The sequence below is a fragment of the Bidens hawaiensis genome, unplaced genomic scaffold (genome assembly GCF_021521415.1).
Source record: "Bidens hawaiensis isolate Kalapana, Puna unplaced genomic scaffold, B.hawaiensis_p1.1 tig00030182_1, whole genome shotgun sequence".
NCBI classification, from domain to species: domain Eukaryota; kingdom Viridiplantae; phylum Streptophyta; class Magnoliopsida; order Asterales; family Asteraceae; genus Bidens; species Bidens hawaiensis.
The window spans coordinates 101,713-121,925 of record NW_027495014.1 but is presented as its reverse complement, the minus strand read 5'-3'; the positions used below and the strand labels follow the sequence as shown (position 1 = coordinate 121,925).

Here is a 20,213-nt window from a genome sequence, read left to right as displayed (position 1 = left end):
AGTATTGGAAAGCATTCGACAGCTACGGAAAATGGGGAGTCTGTTAGTGCACAGATTTGTTGTCCGCAGTTCGAATAGGATAGGGTAGTTTAGTCTTTGCATTTAATGTATAAAGGCTCATTCGCTAAGTATGTTTTGCAAATGAGACCTCATTTGTTAAAGACTAGGGCTATTCGTTAACGTATACCCATTCGCTAAGGGTGTTTAGGGAATGGGGGGTCATTCGCTATGGGGAAGACTTATTCGTTAGTACTGTTCTAACGAATGAGAGGCCTCATTCGTTAATACAGTATAACGAATGAGACCTGCCTATAAATAGGTCTTCCATAGAGAATTTCCTATAGATCTGTGCAATATTTATCCTCATGTACTGTTATGCTGTCGGATTTTCTTCTCATCCTCCATTAATGTATTTTCTCCATGATTAATGTATTATTACTTTAACGTATTGAACACGAGTTTATGTATCGGTATTGCGATTAGATCCATAGGCTCTATTGCATTTTACAACTTAATATGCTATGCTTTAATTAATCTTCTTTATAGTTAGAATTTATGTTTTAATTATTGGTATGTTTATGTTAAATGTGTTTTTTTGTTCTTGGTGTTCTTGTTGTTGTGTTCTAAATATGGATTAAAATTTGGCGTTGTGTTTTAAAACACACTGTAATATAGATTACAATGTGTTTTTGGTGTTGTATTTTAAAGATTAAAATAAGATAATCACAAATTGATTATGTTTCCACATATAATACAACACACTAGACGATTATACCCCAAAAGTGTTATAAAATAAGTATTAAAAATAGAACACACAGCCTATAAAACCCACTTTCCATCTAGACCATCTGATCACCAAATCTAACGCACCAGATTACTTCTTACATTTTTAGACACATTCCACTTCTTATTATAACTCCACCCTATATGTGTGTGTGTGTGTGCATATATATATATATATATATATATATATATATATATATATATATATATATATATATATATATGCGAGATTTCTTTTGAGAACCACTTTGAGTTTTTAAAACTCGAAAGAACTCAACGTAACAATTTCTTTTTTGAATTTTTTTTACACATACGTAATATATGTAGGCTACATGTTCGTAAAAAATTACTTAATTTTTTACACACCGAGTCGGCTTATTACATAGGTGTAACGGACGTTTAAATTAGTGTAATCACTGTACATCTTTATTCTCTCTCATACTTTAAATTTTTAATCTCATTTAATCTCAACCACATAATCTAATCTATTTAATCACATTTTTAATCATATTTAATAATGAAGTTCTTAAAATTCAACAAGGTTATCAAATTATCCCTCCCCTGTCTATATATATATATAACTTTATTATATTAATTATACTTTTTTAATGTTTAGGCTCTTTCAATTGAGATGCATAGGTTTTTTAGATTTTTAACAAACATAAACAAATACTAACATGTTGATTTTTTTAAACGAATAAACATGAACACAAATATTTTTCTTATGAAAAAAGACGCGGTTGATGTAGGTGACGATGGTGGTTGATGCATGAGATGAGAGGTTGACGATGGTGGGTGGTAATAAGAAGTTAACTGGTGACGGCAACGGAAGATATGTAGAGGAGAAAACTTAAACTATAGTTTAATGATTAAAAAGTTTCACAAATAAATGAGATGTTATGACCCATTTAAGGGTTATCCGGGTTTGATAAGACCAATGACCCCTGAAAATTATTGTTTGCTGATTAATGGGTAATTTTACAAAATAAATGAGATGCTATCCCGTTTAACGACTATTCGGGTTTGGTGAGACCCATGACCCGCGAAAATTATTATTGGTTTCACAAATTAATGAGATGTTATAACCCATTTAACGACTATCCGGGTTTGGTGAAACCCATACCAACGAATTTAGGTCAAACGCATAAAAAACCTAAAATCACAAATTAGGCAATCTGGTGGTTTGAGAGGGGTTGGGGAACGACCAAAAAATGACACATAAGATTTTTTTTTATATGCATTTATATAGATAGATAGATTATTCATAATATAAAACATTGTTTTAAAAACGGTTTCACCTTTCAAACAATTAAACGTTAGAGGTGCCGGTTCGGTTACTCTTTTTAAGACGGCACAAATAATAATAGTAATAACTAGTTTATAACCCGGCGCAATGCGCCGGGAAGGTTGGTAAAACTCAGGCGGTGGTAAAACTCAAGTGTTGAGCCGGTAAGTCAATGGGAATTCGATATGTGGCGTACGTTATTCTACTGGAATTAAAACCAAATATAAACAAAAAAAATTATAAAAATTGAGGCGGATCAATGGGGTGGTGTTGGTCGTTAAAACCCGAGCGTTGGTAAAACCCAACCGTTGTCGATCCCGGGCATTGAAAAATATGAGTCTACGGGAATTCAGTCGGTTTCCGTCACGTTCGTTATAATACCGGAACCGGAAAAAAATTGGCGTTCGGTCAGAGTCCGTTACATTTGTTATGATGATTGAACTAAAAAAACAAAACAAAATTTGCGGGCCAGTTCGGTGCCGCTAAGTGGCCCCAAATGGCACTTGCGGCACCAAACTTATCATTTGTTATATCTTATCTTATATTATCTTATCTTACTCTACTAATAAACAAAAATAAAGATGATGATGTGTCATAACCACATTAAATCATAATTTCTAATCTCTATTCTCTATTCTCCTTAATCCATGCTATTCATGGGTAATGGGTTAAAATCATTTTGATAATTGGGTTATAAAATAGCCAATTTTCCATTCTAATCTTAATCTTAATCTACTAATAAACAAAAATAATGAAGATGATGTATCATAACCACATTAAATCCTAATTTCTAATATTTATTCTCCTTAATCCATGTTATCCATGGGTAATGGGTTGAAATTAATTCAGCAATCTTATCTTACTCTACTAATAAACAAAAATAAAGATGATAATGTGTCATAACAACATTAAATCATAATTTCTAATCTCTATTCTCTATTCTCCTTAATCCACGGGTCATGGTTTAAAATCATTTTGACAATTAGTTAAAATAGTCAATTTTTCGTTCTAATCTTAATCTTAATTTACTAATAAACAAAAATAATGATGATGATGTATCATGACCACATTAAATCCTAATTTCTCATCTTTATTGTCCTTAATCCATGTTATCCATGGGTCATGGGTTGAAATTAATTTAGCAATTGGGTTATAAAATAGTCAATTTTCTATTATAATCTCATTCCTACTACCTACAATGGGTCATTGGTCAAAACCATTTTGGCAATTGATTTATAAAAAATTCACGAAATTAAAAGTAAAATATTGATGGAGATCAAACAAGTAAAAATATGAAAAACTAGTAGAAAATATTAATGAACAATCTTTTTCTAAGGTTGTTTTGTTCCTTAGACGTCCAATTTTTTCTCATGAACATTATATGTTGCATTATTCAGGGTAACGGGTAGACATAGTCTAAATTTGTTTATATTAAATGACAATTTGAATACTTGTGATAAAACAACAAATGTTGTATATAAAGAGATTTTATCAAAATTTATAAATTTGAGATTTCAAACTTCTTACTATTTGTATAATATATTTTATTTCTTTTTAACTTTTAATTTTGTTCATTTATTTCAAATAGCAAATCTTATTTTTTATCATTTAACAAATCCTGTATAATACACGTGTTCAAAAGCTAGTAGTATAATAGTTAGCAATTAACAATAGTAACATATATTGCTTCTTCTTTTTTTACTAATATTGTAATTACCACATCTCATGCAATAAGCGTTAAATGGTCAAAAAAATATCTCATCGTCATTTTTAACTCTTTAAACACGGGCCCTGAAGCAAATAGATAAAACGGGCAGAGAAAATGAAATAACGCGGGCCTAAAGTAATAAGTTTTAAAAAATGGACCTAATAGTAATATGAAAATTTTTCATCCTTTCTACAATGTTTATATGAAAAATGTATCAACAAAGTCGTGAAATGTAATCATCTGTAATTTCTGTGGTACGTATATATATTATCTGTAATTTTATAGTAGAGTTAAGTGTCATTTTGGTACCTGTGGTTTGACCAACTATATAACTTTAGTATCTATATTTTATTTTATGCAAATGACAATCCCAGTTTCAAAAAACTTGTATTTTTAATACTTTTTTTAACTCCGTCTATTTTATCAGTTAAGTCAAAGGTACTTTGGTAATTTTGTAATTTTCTTAATTTTTTCTTTTCTTTTAAATGCCTTCCCCCAATCCCCCCTTTTAAATGCCGGCGACATTCACCCCCACCAGAGGTCCACTACCGGAAACTACTTTAGCTCGTCAGTGAACACACCAGGTTTGCCAGAAATGTTCGTGAACTTCATCGTCGTCGTCGCTTCGTACTGAACCATCATAAGCCTAATCCGTCGCTGCTCATTCTTCTCCGGCATTGTCGGATACTGTGGCGGAACCCTAGCCGCTATAGTCACCGCCATCGTCATCGTCATCGTTATCGCCACCAATTGAACCAGATTGTCGCCACCGCTGCTGCTACTGTCGGAGATATGGCAGCAGCCATCGGACTTCCTAACCGCCATCACTGGTGACCTTGGAAGAACGAGCAGCGACGGATTAGGCTTATTATGGTTCACTACGAAGTGACGACGACGATGGAGTTCACGGACATTTCCAGCAAACTTGGTGCGTTCTTTGACGAACTGACGTAGTTTCCGGCAGTGGACTTCCGGTGGGGATCGATGAATGTTGCCGACATTTAAAAAGGGAGATTGAGGGAAGGCGTTTAAAAGAAAAGAAAAAATTAAGAAAATTACAAAATTACCAAAGTACTCTTGACTTAACTGATAAAATAAACAGAGTTAAAAAAAAGTATTAAAAATGCATGTTTTTTGAAACTGGGATAATCATTTGCATAAAATAAAATATAGGTACTAAAGTTACATAGTTGTTCAAACCACATGTACCAAAATAACACTTAACTCTTTCTTATTGTATGAAATGTTTGTAATGTATTATTATATTTATTGGTTTTGATTCATTACCACCGGCGTATTCTAACCTAGTTTTTTAGAATATTTGAAACTTACAAAACAAATAGAGCTATTACAAATATTTATGATTCCATAGGTTTTGTGTCAATATATACCCTACACTTCAAAATTTTAGGCAATTCTATCCTACTAACCGGTTCATTGAGATTAATGTCGTTGGATTTAGCGAAGCTTTGATTTGGGTCCGGCTAGAAGATAAACTAAAATTACAAATTGATTAAATTGAAGACTTGACTGGTTTTGTTTAATTTAGTTCATTATTGGTTTTGTAAACCCTAATATTTTATCTATTTATATCGTCTTCTGCATTTGTAAATTCTCATGAATGAGACAAATAGTAATAATAAAATACCACATTGCATCTCGTGAGCATAAGTCAGCCAATCAAACCACGTAAATTTCTCGTGTTTATATTCTTGCAACCGACTATGTTTGTTTTTGGTTATTGATTACCTAGCAACAAGTGTACACATAACATCTTTATCTGATAAATTACTTTCCTTAGTCTTGTGTTGCATACTAGGTTATTTGTATAATTTAAAACCTTAAAAAATTATAAATCTTGTATAGATCAATTTTCTTTCGGTGCCTCTTTTTTGACGACCCATAGGATTCCATTCTAACAAAATTTGCTCCCAAATTTCCAACCTACTTTCACCTTTGCTTGCATATTTTCAACCTTTTCAGTTCCTTTTTTTGACTTTTTCTCCGACTTTATATATTTACCTTTCTCGACTAATATATATATATATATATATTACAAGGGAAGGGACGTTTTGAGAAATTTTAATATATGAAATTTACAAATATATAAGATGAAAAGTAATTATAACGCGTAAACATTGATCTATTACATGTTAGCTTGTAGACATTTATACGCTTTTCAAATATTTTATTTTTCTGAATTTTTTTATATTTCAGATGTTTATAAATGGGTTTTGTGACAAATTTAACTCATATTTTATTATTATTATTTCTTTTTTCATAAATAACTTTCTAAACAAAAAGGTTATATAGTCCTTTTTTAAAGGAAAAGGTAACACCTATATAACAAAAATATTACAAAACCCTGTAAAAGCACTTGACCATCATATTAGTCGTTACCGCTACATCTTCATCACCTGTTGATCGTCGGCCAGGTACTGATATCTATTGTCACCAGCTTCGACGAATCATGTCTAGTTGACTTCAAAAACTGAATGTGAAATCATTTAAAAACGGATTATATATAGTTTCACTTTTATTATACATGATGTTCGATGAGTGCGGTTGAAAAGACATGATACGTGAAGTGTGTTTGGGTTTGTGCATGTTCAGTTATATGCATAGTTATAATAATAACAAGAGTTATAAGAAGAGAATTCAAATAAAAAATAATTGTTTTGTGATAAACGTGAGAAAACTTTAAAATAAAACACGCCATCTAATTAGGACACTAAATCATGTAAATAGAAAACTATATAGTGTTTAAAAACTATTAATCTCAACCATTAAATCTTAGATCCAGTTACCTAGATTTATTCTTATGCTTCTTACAAAACTATTATCTTTTACATTAACATTACCCTTATAATTTACATATAAATGCGTGTCATTACTTAGTTAAGGTAACCTTTTGTCATTCACATAGTTGTGAGCACATATGTTTTGTTCCTCAACTTATGCGCCGCATATATATATATATATATATATATATATATATAGTTTGTTTGTTTTTATTGTATTGTAATTTTTTATTCTGAAACAATAAAATTTTCTCTTTTCTTCATTTCTATTTTCCTTTCTTTAGATTTGGTGACCGAAGGGAATAAAGCTTCGAAGAAAACGACATCTTTTGATATGATAACCTTGTTTGTATCAAAATCATATAATCTGTAAGCCTTTTTACAAAGAGCTTACCAGGGCCTCATTTTCACAAGCTTTTGCGCAAGTAGGGGCTTTCTCAACCTCCAACTTGGGGGGGGGGGTGAGCACATATGTTTTGCTCCTCAACATATGCGCCGCATACGTTATGCAGCGCGTATGTTATACGCCCATAACATATGTGCCGCATATATTGTGTAAGACCTCGAATCCCGGGAATCCTATAGTTGATATTCATCCAAAATACTTACAAAAATACTTAAACTTAAAAACAGTTCATTCCATTAGAATAACCAATTCAGAGTATAATTCAGCGGAAAATCATAATTAATAAAACAAGTTCCCAAAACCCGGGAATTATGCCAAAACCAAATTGAAATGTATTTAATAAAACGTTAAAAGAAAAATGTTTATTATTATTAAAACTTCTAACTAAGCATGCCCTCCACCGTCCAAGTAGCTTCGTGCACGTCCAAGCGGTAATGCATCCACCTCCTAACCTGAAACTCACACTAACATACACACAAAGTTAGCTTGAGCTGAGTGAGTTCAAGTTTTATTAATTAACATCTATAATAATAATCATAATAGTCATTCCAATAGTTTTAAAATAAACGGGATATAACAGTTAGGCCATCATCATCAATAAATAGTCATTCTTATATATGTATATATATACATCCCTATAATTACATCCCTATATATATATCATCCAAGTAATAACAACAGGGTCGAGCACACGTACAACCCAAACACGTAACATCTCATCCAACGTATGCAAACACAAAGTAGGCATACGTAAACATCCTTAGTCGATAACGACTAATAACATCGCCAATTATTGGCCATACAATAATACATACAAACATACCATAATATCATCCCAAGGCCTACCCTATACACGTAAGCCTATACCACTCGGGTTAATAACATGACACATGAACTGAACCTCGCATAACCAAAAAGAACACTTAGAAAATTTCGCATACAACTTGTTCTTTCGCAAAGCTTCCAAAACTTCTGCGAGATGACCGGCGTGATCGGTTTTACTTTTGGAATACACAAGAATGTCTTCGATGAACACAATAACCAAACGATCGAGCATCGGCCTACACACCCGGTTCATAAGATCCATGAACGCAGCCGGTGCGTTGGTCAAACCGAAAGACATCACGAGGAATTCATAATGCCCATAACGAGTGCGGAAGGCAGTCTTAGGGATATCTTCCTCACGAATTTTCAACTGCTGATACCCGGACCTAAGGTCGATCTTCGAGAACCAACTAGCTCCTTGGAGCTGATCAAATAAGTCGTCGATCCTTGGGAGAGGTTACCGATTTTTAACAATGAGTTTATTTCAATTCACGGTAGTCATTGCACATCCGCATGCTACAGTCCTTCTTCTTAACGAACAGGACCGGGCACCCTAAGGTGAGATGCTCGGTTGAATGAAGCCCTTGTCGAGCAAGTCTTCCAATTGAGCCATAAGTTCTTTCATTTCATTTGGTGCTAGACGGTAAGGGGCTCGAGCAACAGGTTTTGCGCCTGGTACCAGGTCTATCTGGAATTCGACCTCGCTATCCGGCGGCACATCTGACAAATCATCTGGAAATACATCCGGGAAATCCCGAACAATAGGAACATCACCGACGGTAGCCACCGCAGTTTTTATGTTTATAGCATACGCCAGATACGCCCCGCACCCCCGCTGCATCAGTTTCCCCGCCTTAAGCATAGATATGATATGTGGCGTCGCACCATTCCGATCACCGAAGACCATAATTTGGGTCCCATCCGGGGACCTTAGACGTACAATTTTTTGACCACAAACGATCTGAGCATCAACACTTGCGAGCCAATCCATCCCAAGCACCACATTGAAACAGCCAAGCGGCATCAAGTACAACCGCACCGGAAATCTATACCCAGACAACTCGATGGAACAACCCTGAATAGCCCTAGACACGAAAACGGACTTTCCTACGGTGACCTCAACCTCAAACACATCGACTACATGCTCGGGTGATTTATTTAACAAGGAACAGAAAAACGGCAGACACAAAACTTTTACTGGCACCCGAATCAAATAAGACCGATGCCTGTAATTCATCAAGTAAAAAGGTACCTGGGATAATATTATACTACTGCTTAGCTACATGATCATCATATACGATTCCAAAGGAATGAGAAATTATAACGGTGGAATAAAAGATGAATAAGGAAAAAGTACCTGAAACAACGTCCGCATCGTCCTTTGCCTCTCTCTTGGAGATGTTGAAGGCCCTCGCCCTGACCTTCGGCTTCTCTTCCACTTTCCCCCTCGAGGAAGTCCCCTGACCGGACCCCCCCCCCCCCCCCGCCTTGCTGGTAGGACAGTTTGATGCCAAGTGGCCGGCACCCTTACAGCGGAAACAGGTCAACGTCGGACACTCGAAATGGGGGTGTCCAACCTTATCACATCGAAAACAGGAACCAGACCCAACCTTACATTCCCCCTTGTGCGGTTTCTTGCACTTCTTGCAATTACCAAACACCGCATCCCTCTAAAAATCCGAAGTCTCAGTCTTTACCCTCTTCTCAGCCGAATTAAAATTGCTTCCCCCGGGTCGCTTACCGTACGAATTTGAGTTCCATGACATTCTAGCCTCGGTTGGCGGTAACTTCTCCCTATGATCATACAATGTACCTGCTAGGGTAACCACCGAATGAAACGAGTTCATGTCGGTGGTCACCACACCCCTACGAATATCTGCCGGAAGCCCCTTCACATACTTTTTAATCCTCTTGGCTTCGGGAGTAACCAAATTGGGACATAAACGAGCCATCTTATTAAACTTAGTGGTATACTCCCGATGCATCATACTGCCCGCCTCTAAGGTCAAGAAATCCTGTTCAATCTTATCCAATTCGTGCGGAGGACAAAACTGATCAAGAACCAACTTCTTCAACTCATCCCAAGTCATCCTCCTAATGGAACGATCACCCATAGCCTGCGCCAGATTATCCCACCAACACAGCGCCTCTGAACGAAACGAGGCAGTGGCATAAGTTACCATGTCATCCCCCTTACATTTACTAACTCTCAGAACGGCCTCCATCTCTCTCACCCACTGATGTGCTGCCAACGCATCCTTTGTACCATCGAAAGAAGGAGGGTCACATTTCTTAAAGTCCCCATATGAACAACCCCGGGTAGACACACTAATAGTCCGCACATCATCTTCATCCCCACTCGGCACATACACCTCCTCCTCCTCATCGACCAGCGTCTCCTTACCCTTCCTTTCCTTACCCGAACTCTTACCAACCAAAGACTCCTCCATGGCCCTAACGGCCTCAGCATCAATCTCGGGAATGGCTCTATGGAGCACCTGGTAAACCTCATCCGCGATAGCCACGCGCATAGCAGGATCAAAGGCGGGGTTATCCCCCTCCTCATGAATCGGGGTTTCCTCCTGCTGGGGAGTAGGAATTTCACTCTCAGCTTTGGCACGTGGCTTACGACCACGACCACGAACACTCGGAAGGCCTTTCTTAGATGCAAGAGTATTAACCATGACTTATCCCTACAAAGACAAAATTTTAACACGGTCAAGTACAAGTGGCATTTAGAACATGTAAGGTAAAGGTAAACTACTAATGACGTTGATCAGGTGTAATTAGTCGTTTACTTTACCCACCCGTCCTAATCACCCCCTGCACCTAGTCACATTAGCATTCTATCTAACACTTAAACAATTAATCACATACTAGAACTTTAAAATTCGAAGGAATGACTAACAATTAAAGTTACCTCTTGGCGTGCAGCTACTCGCGGTGGGCATACTAGTCTCTTCCCTTACAGTTCGAGTCCAAGCATTCGAGGATGCTCGGATCCCTCGAACCATGGCTTTGATACCAACTTGTAAGACCCCGAATCCCAGGAATCCTACAGTTGGTATTCATCCAAAATACTTACAAAAATACTTAAACTTAAAAACAGTTCATTCTATTAAAATAACCAATTCAGAGTATAATTCAGTGGAAAATCATAATTAATAAAACAAGTTCCAAAAACCAGGAATTATGCCCAAAACCAATTTGAAATGTATTTAATAAAACATTAAAAGAAAAATGTTTATTATTATTAAAACTTCCGACTAAGCATGCCCTCCACCGTCCAAGTAGCTTCGTGCACCTCCAAGCGGTAATGCATCCACCTCCTAACCTGAAACTCAAACTAACATGCACATAAAGTCAGCTTGAGCGGAGTGAGTTCAAGTTTTATTAATTAACATCCATAATAATAATCATAATAGTCATTCCAATAGTTTTAAAATAAACGGGATATAACAGTTAGGCCATCATCATCAATAAATAATCATTCTTATACACACACACACACACACACACATCCTTATAATTACATCCCTATATATATATCATCCAAGTAATAACATCAGGGTCGAGCATACGTACAACCCAAACACGTAACATCTCATCCAACGTATGCAAACACAAAGTAGGCATACGTAAACATCCTTAGTCGATAACGACTAATAACATCGCCAATTATTGGCCATACAATAATACATACAAACATACCATAATATCATCAAGCAAAATCGCTTAGGTGTGCATGCTAGCCCAAAAACTTAAAAAGATTAAAAAGGGGCATCATGAACTCACCTGACACAAGGCACGAATTCACCACGAGCTAGAGAACCCTAAGTATCCCCAAAATTCAAACGCCTGCCGGTAAACATACAATCATCACAAATGACATCGAAAGGACTCGTTTATCCTACGAGACGTCCTAACATGGTTCGAGTTACCTACAACCTCAACCTCAACAAACTCATTCATAACAGCCCCTGGGGCCTTACATCCACCAAGATGACCCTTAGATAGAGATGATCATTCAAACCGGTTCCTGGAACCGAACCGGTAGACCCGAACCGGAACCGAACCGGTTCCTACCCGTTTTTTGTAGGAACCGGACCCTATCTGATTCAACCCGATGATCCGTGACCGGTTCTTGCGTTTCTGAGTGGGGGCGGGTAGGAACCGGAACCGAACCGGAACCGGTTCCTAACCGGTTCCATCCGGGACCGGTTCCTAACCGGTTCTAGCCGTTGGATCGAGTATAGCCGTTGGAAATCGTTTTTTTGGCCGTTTTTTGACCGTTGGGGTCAAAAATAGCCGTTTTTTTGGCTCCCCCAAGCACCCCACTACTAGTATAAATAGGTATTTGGTGTCATGGGTTCATCACAACACTCAAAACGTAAACCCGAAAGCAAAAAAATACAAAAAAACGCTATTACAACGTTTTGAGTTCTCTAATCTCTTGTTTTCTCTTCTTCTATATTCATATTTGTTGTTATGGCTGCCTCACAATCATCGGTTGGTCAAGGTTCCAACGCCGAACCAAGTTTCGTTCGTATTGTACCTCATAATCGTAATCAAGAGATTTGGTGCAATTGGGATTTGGTTGAATTGAGTGACCATTCATTGAAGGCTCGGTGCAAGTTTTGTGGGGTTTATTTAAACCCACTTTCGAATTCAAATTTGAAGAAACACATCGAAAAACCGTATTGCAAGGCGTTGAAAAAGAACGTCGATTCGCAACAAACGCAAATGGATAGTGAAGGCGGAATATTTACATACCAAATTGATCGAGTTCAAGATCGTATGGCGAAGTTTGTGATTCAAGAAGCTTTGCCGTTTAGCCACTTCGACAACCCTCGCTTAACCGCCATGATTCGAGATACGCTTCAACCACAATACACTCACGTAAGTCGTCATACTCTTAAATGTTATTGTTTAAAATTGTGGAAGAAGGCCAAAGAGGTACTAATTGCATATTTTGAAAATATAAATACGGGAATAAACTTAACTAGTGATGTTTGGTCGGCTCCACATGGTCTACCCGAATCTTATCTTTGTGTCACCGCTCATTGGGTAGACCCGTCATCGTGGGAAATGATGAAACGCACCATTGCTTTCGAACTCTTTGAGTATCCACATACGGGAGATAATTTGTTTGAAATTTTAGATTATGTTATAAAAACTTATAAACTAGAAAATAAAATATTTTCAATGGCATTTGATAACGCGTCGAATAATACATCGGCGGTTGATAAATTAAAATTAAAATATACGCCGATTTGCAATGGTGTATTTTTTCACTCAAGGTGTGTTGCACATATCATTAATTTAATCGTGCAAGACGGACTTGCTTCAGATGAGGTTACATCGGTTATAAACGATTTTAGACTAATGATACATGAAGTTTTTAAGAAAAGTAAAAAAAGACAAATGGATTATAGAAAATTTTGTAAAGATACGGGAAGAAAAGCTTCGGGAGCTAATTGGGATGTACCTCATCGATGGAATTCCACTTGCATAATGTTTCAAAGTGCTTTGGAACAAAGAGAAACTTTACAAATGTTTCATTCTAGTCTTGCCGAGAATGATTTGGCAATCCCTTTTCAAATGAGAAATGGGAAATTATCAATGACTTATCGACTTTTCTTGAAGTTTTTAAAACATCAACTACGAAACTATCGGGAACGTATTATCCGACAAGTCCCTTGGTTCTTTCGGAGTTATTTTTAATGGTTAACAATCTTAAAGAATTTGAATATAAAAGTCCAATGTTTTCAAACATTATATTACCAATGAAGTTTAAATTAAAAAAATACTTTCTTGAATTGCCACCAGTTTTTACTTGCGCCGCCGCTTTAAACCCAATGTTAAATGTTACGGGGGTTCAATGTGTGATAGACGAAATTTTTTCAGCCTTAGATATGCATGAAGTTGACCCAAACTTTTCAACAGAGGCAAAAAATTATTTTAACTTGAATTTTAAATTTATGTATGACTTTTATTTAAATAAATATGGGTCAAACATACACATGCCTATGCCGGGGGGGTCTTCATCAAGTTCAAGTGCTACTAGAGTACGAGATCCCATGATTAGCCTTATGAACACCGTTCGCAACGTAACGGCTAAAAAACAAAGGGGTAACACCCCTTCAAGCGAACTAGGAAGGTATAGTGCAAATGATTACTCTACCGGTTTATCCGAAGAGGAATATGGCACTTTTGATGTTTTGGCTTGGTGGAAGGTAAAGGAAACCGAGTTTCCGATTCTTGCCACCATGGCCCGTGATTTACTAACCGTCCAAGCTTCTACGGTAGCTTCGGAATCCGCTTTTTCTCTTAGTGGCAGGGTAATATCGGTGAGAAGAACAAGACTAAATTCGGAGTCGGTGGAGATGTGCATTTGCTTAAAGGATCACTTGGACTCAATCGATCGTATTCAACACGTAACCACTCTCGAAGATGAAACACCACTTGATGTTCGAGTGCACGACGAACAAGAAGGCATTTCTACAAGTAATTCCGAGGAAGAAGTCGCCGCTCAATAATTACGACGAACAAGAAGGTTTTTCTAGAAATAATATGTCACAACTTTATATTTATAAGTTTAATGTTTTGTTAGTTTGTTTTTGAAGATTTTAAAACATGTAACCTTTTTTTTTGAACTTCTTAAAGTAAATAAAATGAATTTTATGTTAATTGTTTTTTTTATTTTTCATGTTATACAAATACGAATCGTAGTTTAGAATCCAAATCGCAAACGAAAAACGAAAAAAAAAAATTTTTTTTACACTGTAACCGGTTGGAACCGGTTACAGTACAGGAACCGGTTTAGGAACCGGTAAGAACCGGTTAGATAGGTTAGGGGTCCGAGGGTGGGAGAACCGGTTCGGTTCCCTAACCGGTTCGAGCCTGGAACCGGTTTATAATGGGGTTTTGAATATAGGAACCGGTTCCGGTTCCTAGTCCCAAACCGTTTTGAACATCTCTACCCTTAGATACTCCCGGGAATAAAGAATTCCCAAATTACCCCGGAAGCACTAGGTGATACTAACACGCGCGTTTAAGAATCGTTTAGGCAACTAACATCCAACTCAGTCCCGTGTGGACCCGATATGATAAATACACAGCCAACTAGTCCACACGACGCTACACGAGTCAAATGGGTCGGTAACTCACAAGTACAACGCACCAACTATTCAATAAACGCAAATTCGCGTTGTACCGACCCGTTTGAGTAACCGACAACCAATTCAGCCCCAATACTTATAAAAATCATTTTCCAACAGCCCGTACACTAAACTGAAGCTATCCGAACTGAATTGGTTATCACTTACTTCATATCTCGCGTTAAACGCAACAATCTACTATTCTAGTCAACCGAAAACAATCTTTCAAACTACAACTAGTTGACCAATCAAACGAACACCAATGAACATGATTTTAAAGTATGTTATACTAGACATACCTAGGAAGATTTTGGTGTAAAAACCTCAATCAAAACAGTCCCGAAACCGCTCATTTGGACAGCCACCCGGTTAACCTAAAACAAGCCGTTTATCGATCAATACGCGCGATATAAAGATCAATTAAGGTGTAAAAGACTTGTATGGACATAGTACTAATCTTCAATTGAAGTTTTACGCTCAAACCTCGGCTGCAAAAAGGAAAATCGGAGGGTGGTGGTGGCTGTGGTTGCGCCGATCGGACAAGAGAAGTGAGGGGGGAGTTAGGGTTTTAAGTTTTTTATGATATAATAAAAATGTTTCATCATAGCCCCTCCAAATTGAAAGATATGGCAACTTGAAAGGGAAAGTTAAATAATTTACGTACCGGGATGACGAGGAGTTTCCGAGGAATGTCGGTTAAATGCCGAGAGGTGTACATACTCTACACGCTTTAAATCATAAACCGAAAATTAACGGGTGTTACATGTTGATGTATACATATAGTTTGTTTGTTTTCATTGTATTGTAATTTTTGATTCTTAAACAATAAAAATCACTTTCTTCTTCATTTTTATTTTCCATTCGTGTCATTATTTTATATAGTTACATGGTATAAAATTCTCTTCTTCAGAGTAGTTATCTATAAAAGGTATGGAAACAGAGTCAAAAGATGAAATCATGTCACCATGAAAACGCCTTTTTAAAAAATATAAAATAAAACACCAACAATAATTACAGATATAAAACACTACTTGGGTAACAATTTCCACGTCATGCATTAAGACTAATATATCATTCTTTTATTGTTATAAAAACCCCATTGTCTGTAACTTCCTAAAACATATTAATATGGGTTCCCAAAATTTTTTCTCTGTGGTGGCTAAGAACATTGATGTCCTTGTTGGGTAATTTATCAACCTTAGCATTAAACTGATCAAACTCTGTTACTTTCCGGACATTATTTGATGTGCTTCTATATTGTTTGTTTGACAGGCCTGTGATTGCTCTTGTCTATCCTTTGTAAGTACTTGTTCTTTATTATGTCATAAAAGTTACTTCTACAATTTTTTTTGGTTTAATCATAACCATTCATGTCCAATGAGTCATGCATTGTTATGTCGTGTCCAACTTAGTTTTGCTATTCAAAAAACGCCAGTGGTGTAGTTTGTCATCCATTGACTTCCATTTCGGTGAAACACAATAAAAAAATCAAAAATTTGATCTGTACGTTAAACATTAGTTGTTGCATTCATATTTGGTGGATTGGTTGTTTTTGTTTGACCTGCAGATATGCTTCAGTCAAGGCTATAGAGACAAGGTCTCAAGCGGACGACCAACAATGGCTCACTTATTGGGTTCTCTACTCGTTGATCACTCTATTTGAGCTTACATTTTCAAAGCTTCTTGAGTGGTAAATAAATCTTGTTTTTCTTACTTCATTTTAGCTTAAAGATTAAGATAAATAACCAGGAATTTTATTCTAGTTTATTATTTACAAGTTTTAGAGCCCGTGTCACACATGAGATAATTCGAATTATAAAATTATAAGTAAAACAAATAATTATATAGCGTGTATGAAAAAAAATGTATTACATCTATGCTTGTATCTATACAATATGTACATAAATTGATTTTATTTATATCACAAAATAATTTTTTTAAATGAACTTAATAAAAACATGCCCGTGCAAAAACGTACACGAGAATGCTTCTTTCTATTGAAAAATTCATTCTCAATGTCATATATGTATAATTGAAAGAATTTTGGTTATGAACCAATTTTGGAAATAAGACTTATCATACGATAGTAGTTCTAACCACTCAGCCTAAATACAAAAGAGACGATACCTTTATTGATATATTTATCAATTTACCACCCATCAAAGGAAAGTAGAACATTAAATTGTAACAATAGATGTTATTCAAGAACTATGTTTTTCTAAACTACACCATGAAAAAGATATTGATAAGTTTCAAAGAGCTTTTCAATTTTGTTATAATTACAATATAAAAAATAACATGTTAAATATTTTTTCATTTGAGCATAGTTTTGCATGGCATGCTTCCCATACAATGTTCTGATCACCATTAAAGGAAAAAAATTAGTGTTGACATAAATATTTCAAATTTGATAAAAGTTAGAAGTATTGATAGACACGGGGGTGGCATATCGAAAGTGTTCGCAATCTTTTCTTAAATTTTAATAGTTAGAGGAAAAAATAGTCAATTTGCCAAATCCCGAACATTTTGATTATATCAAAAAATGCCCTTAAAAATAAATTTGAAACCCATATCATGTTTAAAATTCTAACTTTCATACTTTTGACATTTTAAAGTCAACATTTTGAACCCATAACAAATTTGACGATAAATCTATTTTGCATTCTCTAACTTTTAAAAATACTCAACTTTCATTTTTGACCCATAACAAATTTTGACCTTAATATAGTCAACTTGTACCAAACAATTTATTTACCAACTTTTAACCCATAAAATCAAATTTAAGTTCCACAAAAAACCCGAAACAATTTTCATTTGATAAATATGTTTTGTTGTTAATTTTTGGAATTCACCAAGTATATTTTGAAATATACAGTAAAATAATATGTTAATATTTATATTTATAAAAATATATAAATATTATATAAATATAGTGTAAAAGGAAAGTGAATAATTATTGATTTATTACATATATTAGGGTATATTAGTTTTGGAGGGGAAAAAATTGTGAGAATTAACCAAAGCATGACATGTGTCCACACTTATTTTACTTTATTAGAATAGGTAGATTGTAGTTATTATATATTATTATTATTTGATTTATTATATATATATATACACACGTTGATGTACGTTTTATGTCATTATTCTATACATAGTATGAATATCGTTATCGTTACATAACTTTTTAGTTGTAATCTCTCTATAAACAGATCTGGTTTTCATTTTTTCAATACACAAAAAACATTATCCACCGACGTTGTTTTGTTCTTCATTTCAGTTTTTCCAAAGAATATGTCATTAATGTTTTTAGTAAAATGTTCATGATTTAGGTTCCCAATCTGGCCATATGCAAAGTTGTTTGCTACATGTTGGTTAGTACTACCGTATTTCAATGGAGCTGCATACGTTTATAAGCGATTCATCAGACCATTTTACAAAAATCCGCAAGTTCAAATGTGGTACGTACCACGAAAGAAGAGCATTTTCAGTAAACCAGATGATATATTAACTGCTGCAGAAAAATACATCGCGGAAAATGGACCCGAGGAGTTTGAAAGGCTTATAAGTAGGGTGTCTACCATTTAACTAGCCATGTCTTAGGTGTGCATTTAATTATTTACACCAAGAGTTGGAGTATAAATAATTTAACAAGGTTTTGTGTTAAATTTGTAGGCTGATAGAGAAGCAAGATCAAGGAGGGGAGGTTACACAACTTTCGATGATAATTATGGATATTAAACATCGATCTAGTAACAAAGAATCTTATTTATCTCCAATGTTATTTGCTATTGAGGGTTTAGTGTTATAACTTATAAGGTTACTTCAAATGTTGTTTTCTTTTTATAAAGACTATTGTTGTTTGTTGTTAGTTCAAACTTGTAAGGTGAAAACTATATTTATCCTCCAAGTTAATTTGACAATGTATTATGAGTTTATTGTCTACTTAGTAAGAAACGAAGTGGCTACAACAAACATCTGTCTTATGTATGTATGTATTTTGATAGTTAATCGGCAATACGACAAAACTTTTAAAAATGGTTATCACTATTGACGATGCAAATTCAAATGATAAATTCACTTACAATATGCTTAAGAAGGGAGCTAGACGGTTTTTGGGTCGTGCGGCCCGTGCAGTGGCACGAGGCCCAAATTTTCAAAGGGCCGGTTTTAAATTTTATCATGCACTGTTTGATATGCAGAGCCCAATAAAAAACACCATGAAAACTATGCAAGCGACTAAATGAGAATTCTATCATCAATTGGAGAATTCTATAATCGACTGAATGAGAATTATGGGAATCGAAGGTATGATACTATGATTTTTAATTTTTATTACTTTATGTTAGTTGATGAGTTGACCTAATTTTATGCTTGCAACATCGAATTTGGATTTTAGGTATAGTTGAACTTGAAGGTATAATTTCTATCAATGTATGCTTGCAAAATTGTTTTTTGTTATGCTTGATACAAAAGTTGGTTTTTGATGATGATTGTCTAACACTTCGTTGATTTTTTTGGAGATTTTTTTTTACTATTAACTTTTTGAAAGAAAGTATTTTGTGTTTGTTTAATAAGAGTTTTTTTTTATTTCATGAGCAGATGAGTTTTAAGCTTTTTTTTAATAGTAATACTTAATGGTGAATAATTTTGTTTTTGTCTATAAATCATGTCTCCCGTTCCCAAATACAAATACGTCCCCGATGCCCAAAAGCGTAAAAAGAAGGTAGAGGAAGAAAAAACAAAGGCTGACAAAGGGCCCCGTATACACAAGTTGTTCTCAAAGCTACCTCAAAGTTCTAGTTCTAATGTGGATGAAGCTAATGTGAGAGAAGAAAGTGTTAATTTAATGAACTTAATGTGGGTGAAGATGATGTTAATGCTAATGTAGATAAACGCAATGTGGATGAAGCTAATGTGGGTGAAGGTAATGTGGATGAAGGTAATGTGGGTGAAGATAATGTAAATGCTAGTCCTGATGAAGCTAATGTGGGTGAAGACAATGCTAATGCTACTATATTGATATTTTTTATCCTAGAACATGGGATGGGCTTACACCAAACTTGATTAATGAATTGGTTAACAAAGGCCCAAAAAGAGATTTGACTATCGATAAAGGTCCCGTGGATAAACGTGGAAGACGATTTTCTAGAGTTGTGTATACTAGAATTCTATCAAATCGGGAGACACGTTATAGAGAATGGCTAGTGTATTGGAAAGAGGTTAGCAAACTCTTTTGCTTTTG

The 20,213-nt window shown here is 35.3% G+C and overlaps 1 protein-coding gene across 1 annotated transcript; it reads left to right on the top strand.

The window, feature by feature from the left end:
- Window positions 1-16,079: 16,079 nt before the first annotated feature.
- LOC143579974 (HVA22-like protein a) lies at window positions 16,080-18,762 on the top strand. Its single transcript, XM_077063139.1, has 5 exons — window positions 16,080-16,152; window positions 16,241-16,267; window positions 16,536-16,658; window positions 18,301-18,541; window positions 18,644-18,762. Exons 1-5 carry the CDS (start codon window positions 16,097-16,099, stop codon window positions 18,707-18,709), a joined length of 513 nt encoding a protein of 170 aa, XP_076919254.1. The 5' UTR covers window positions 16,080-16,096; the 3' UTR covers window positions 18,710-18,762.
- The last annotated feature ends 1,451 nt before the right edge of the window (window positions 18,763-20,213 follow it).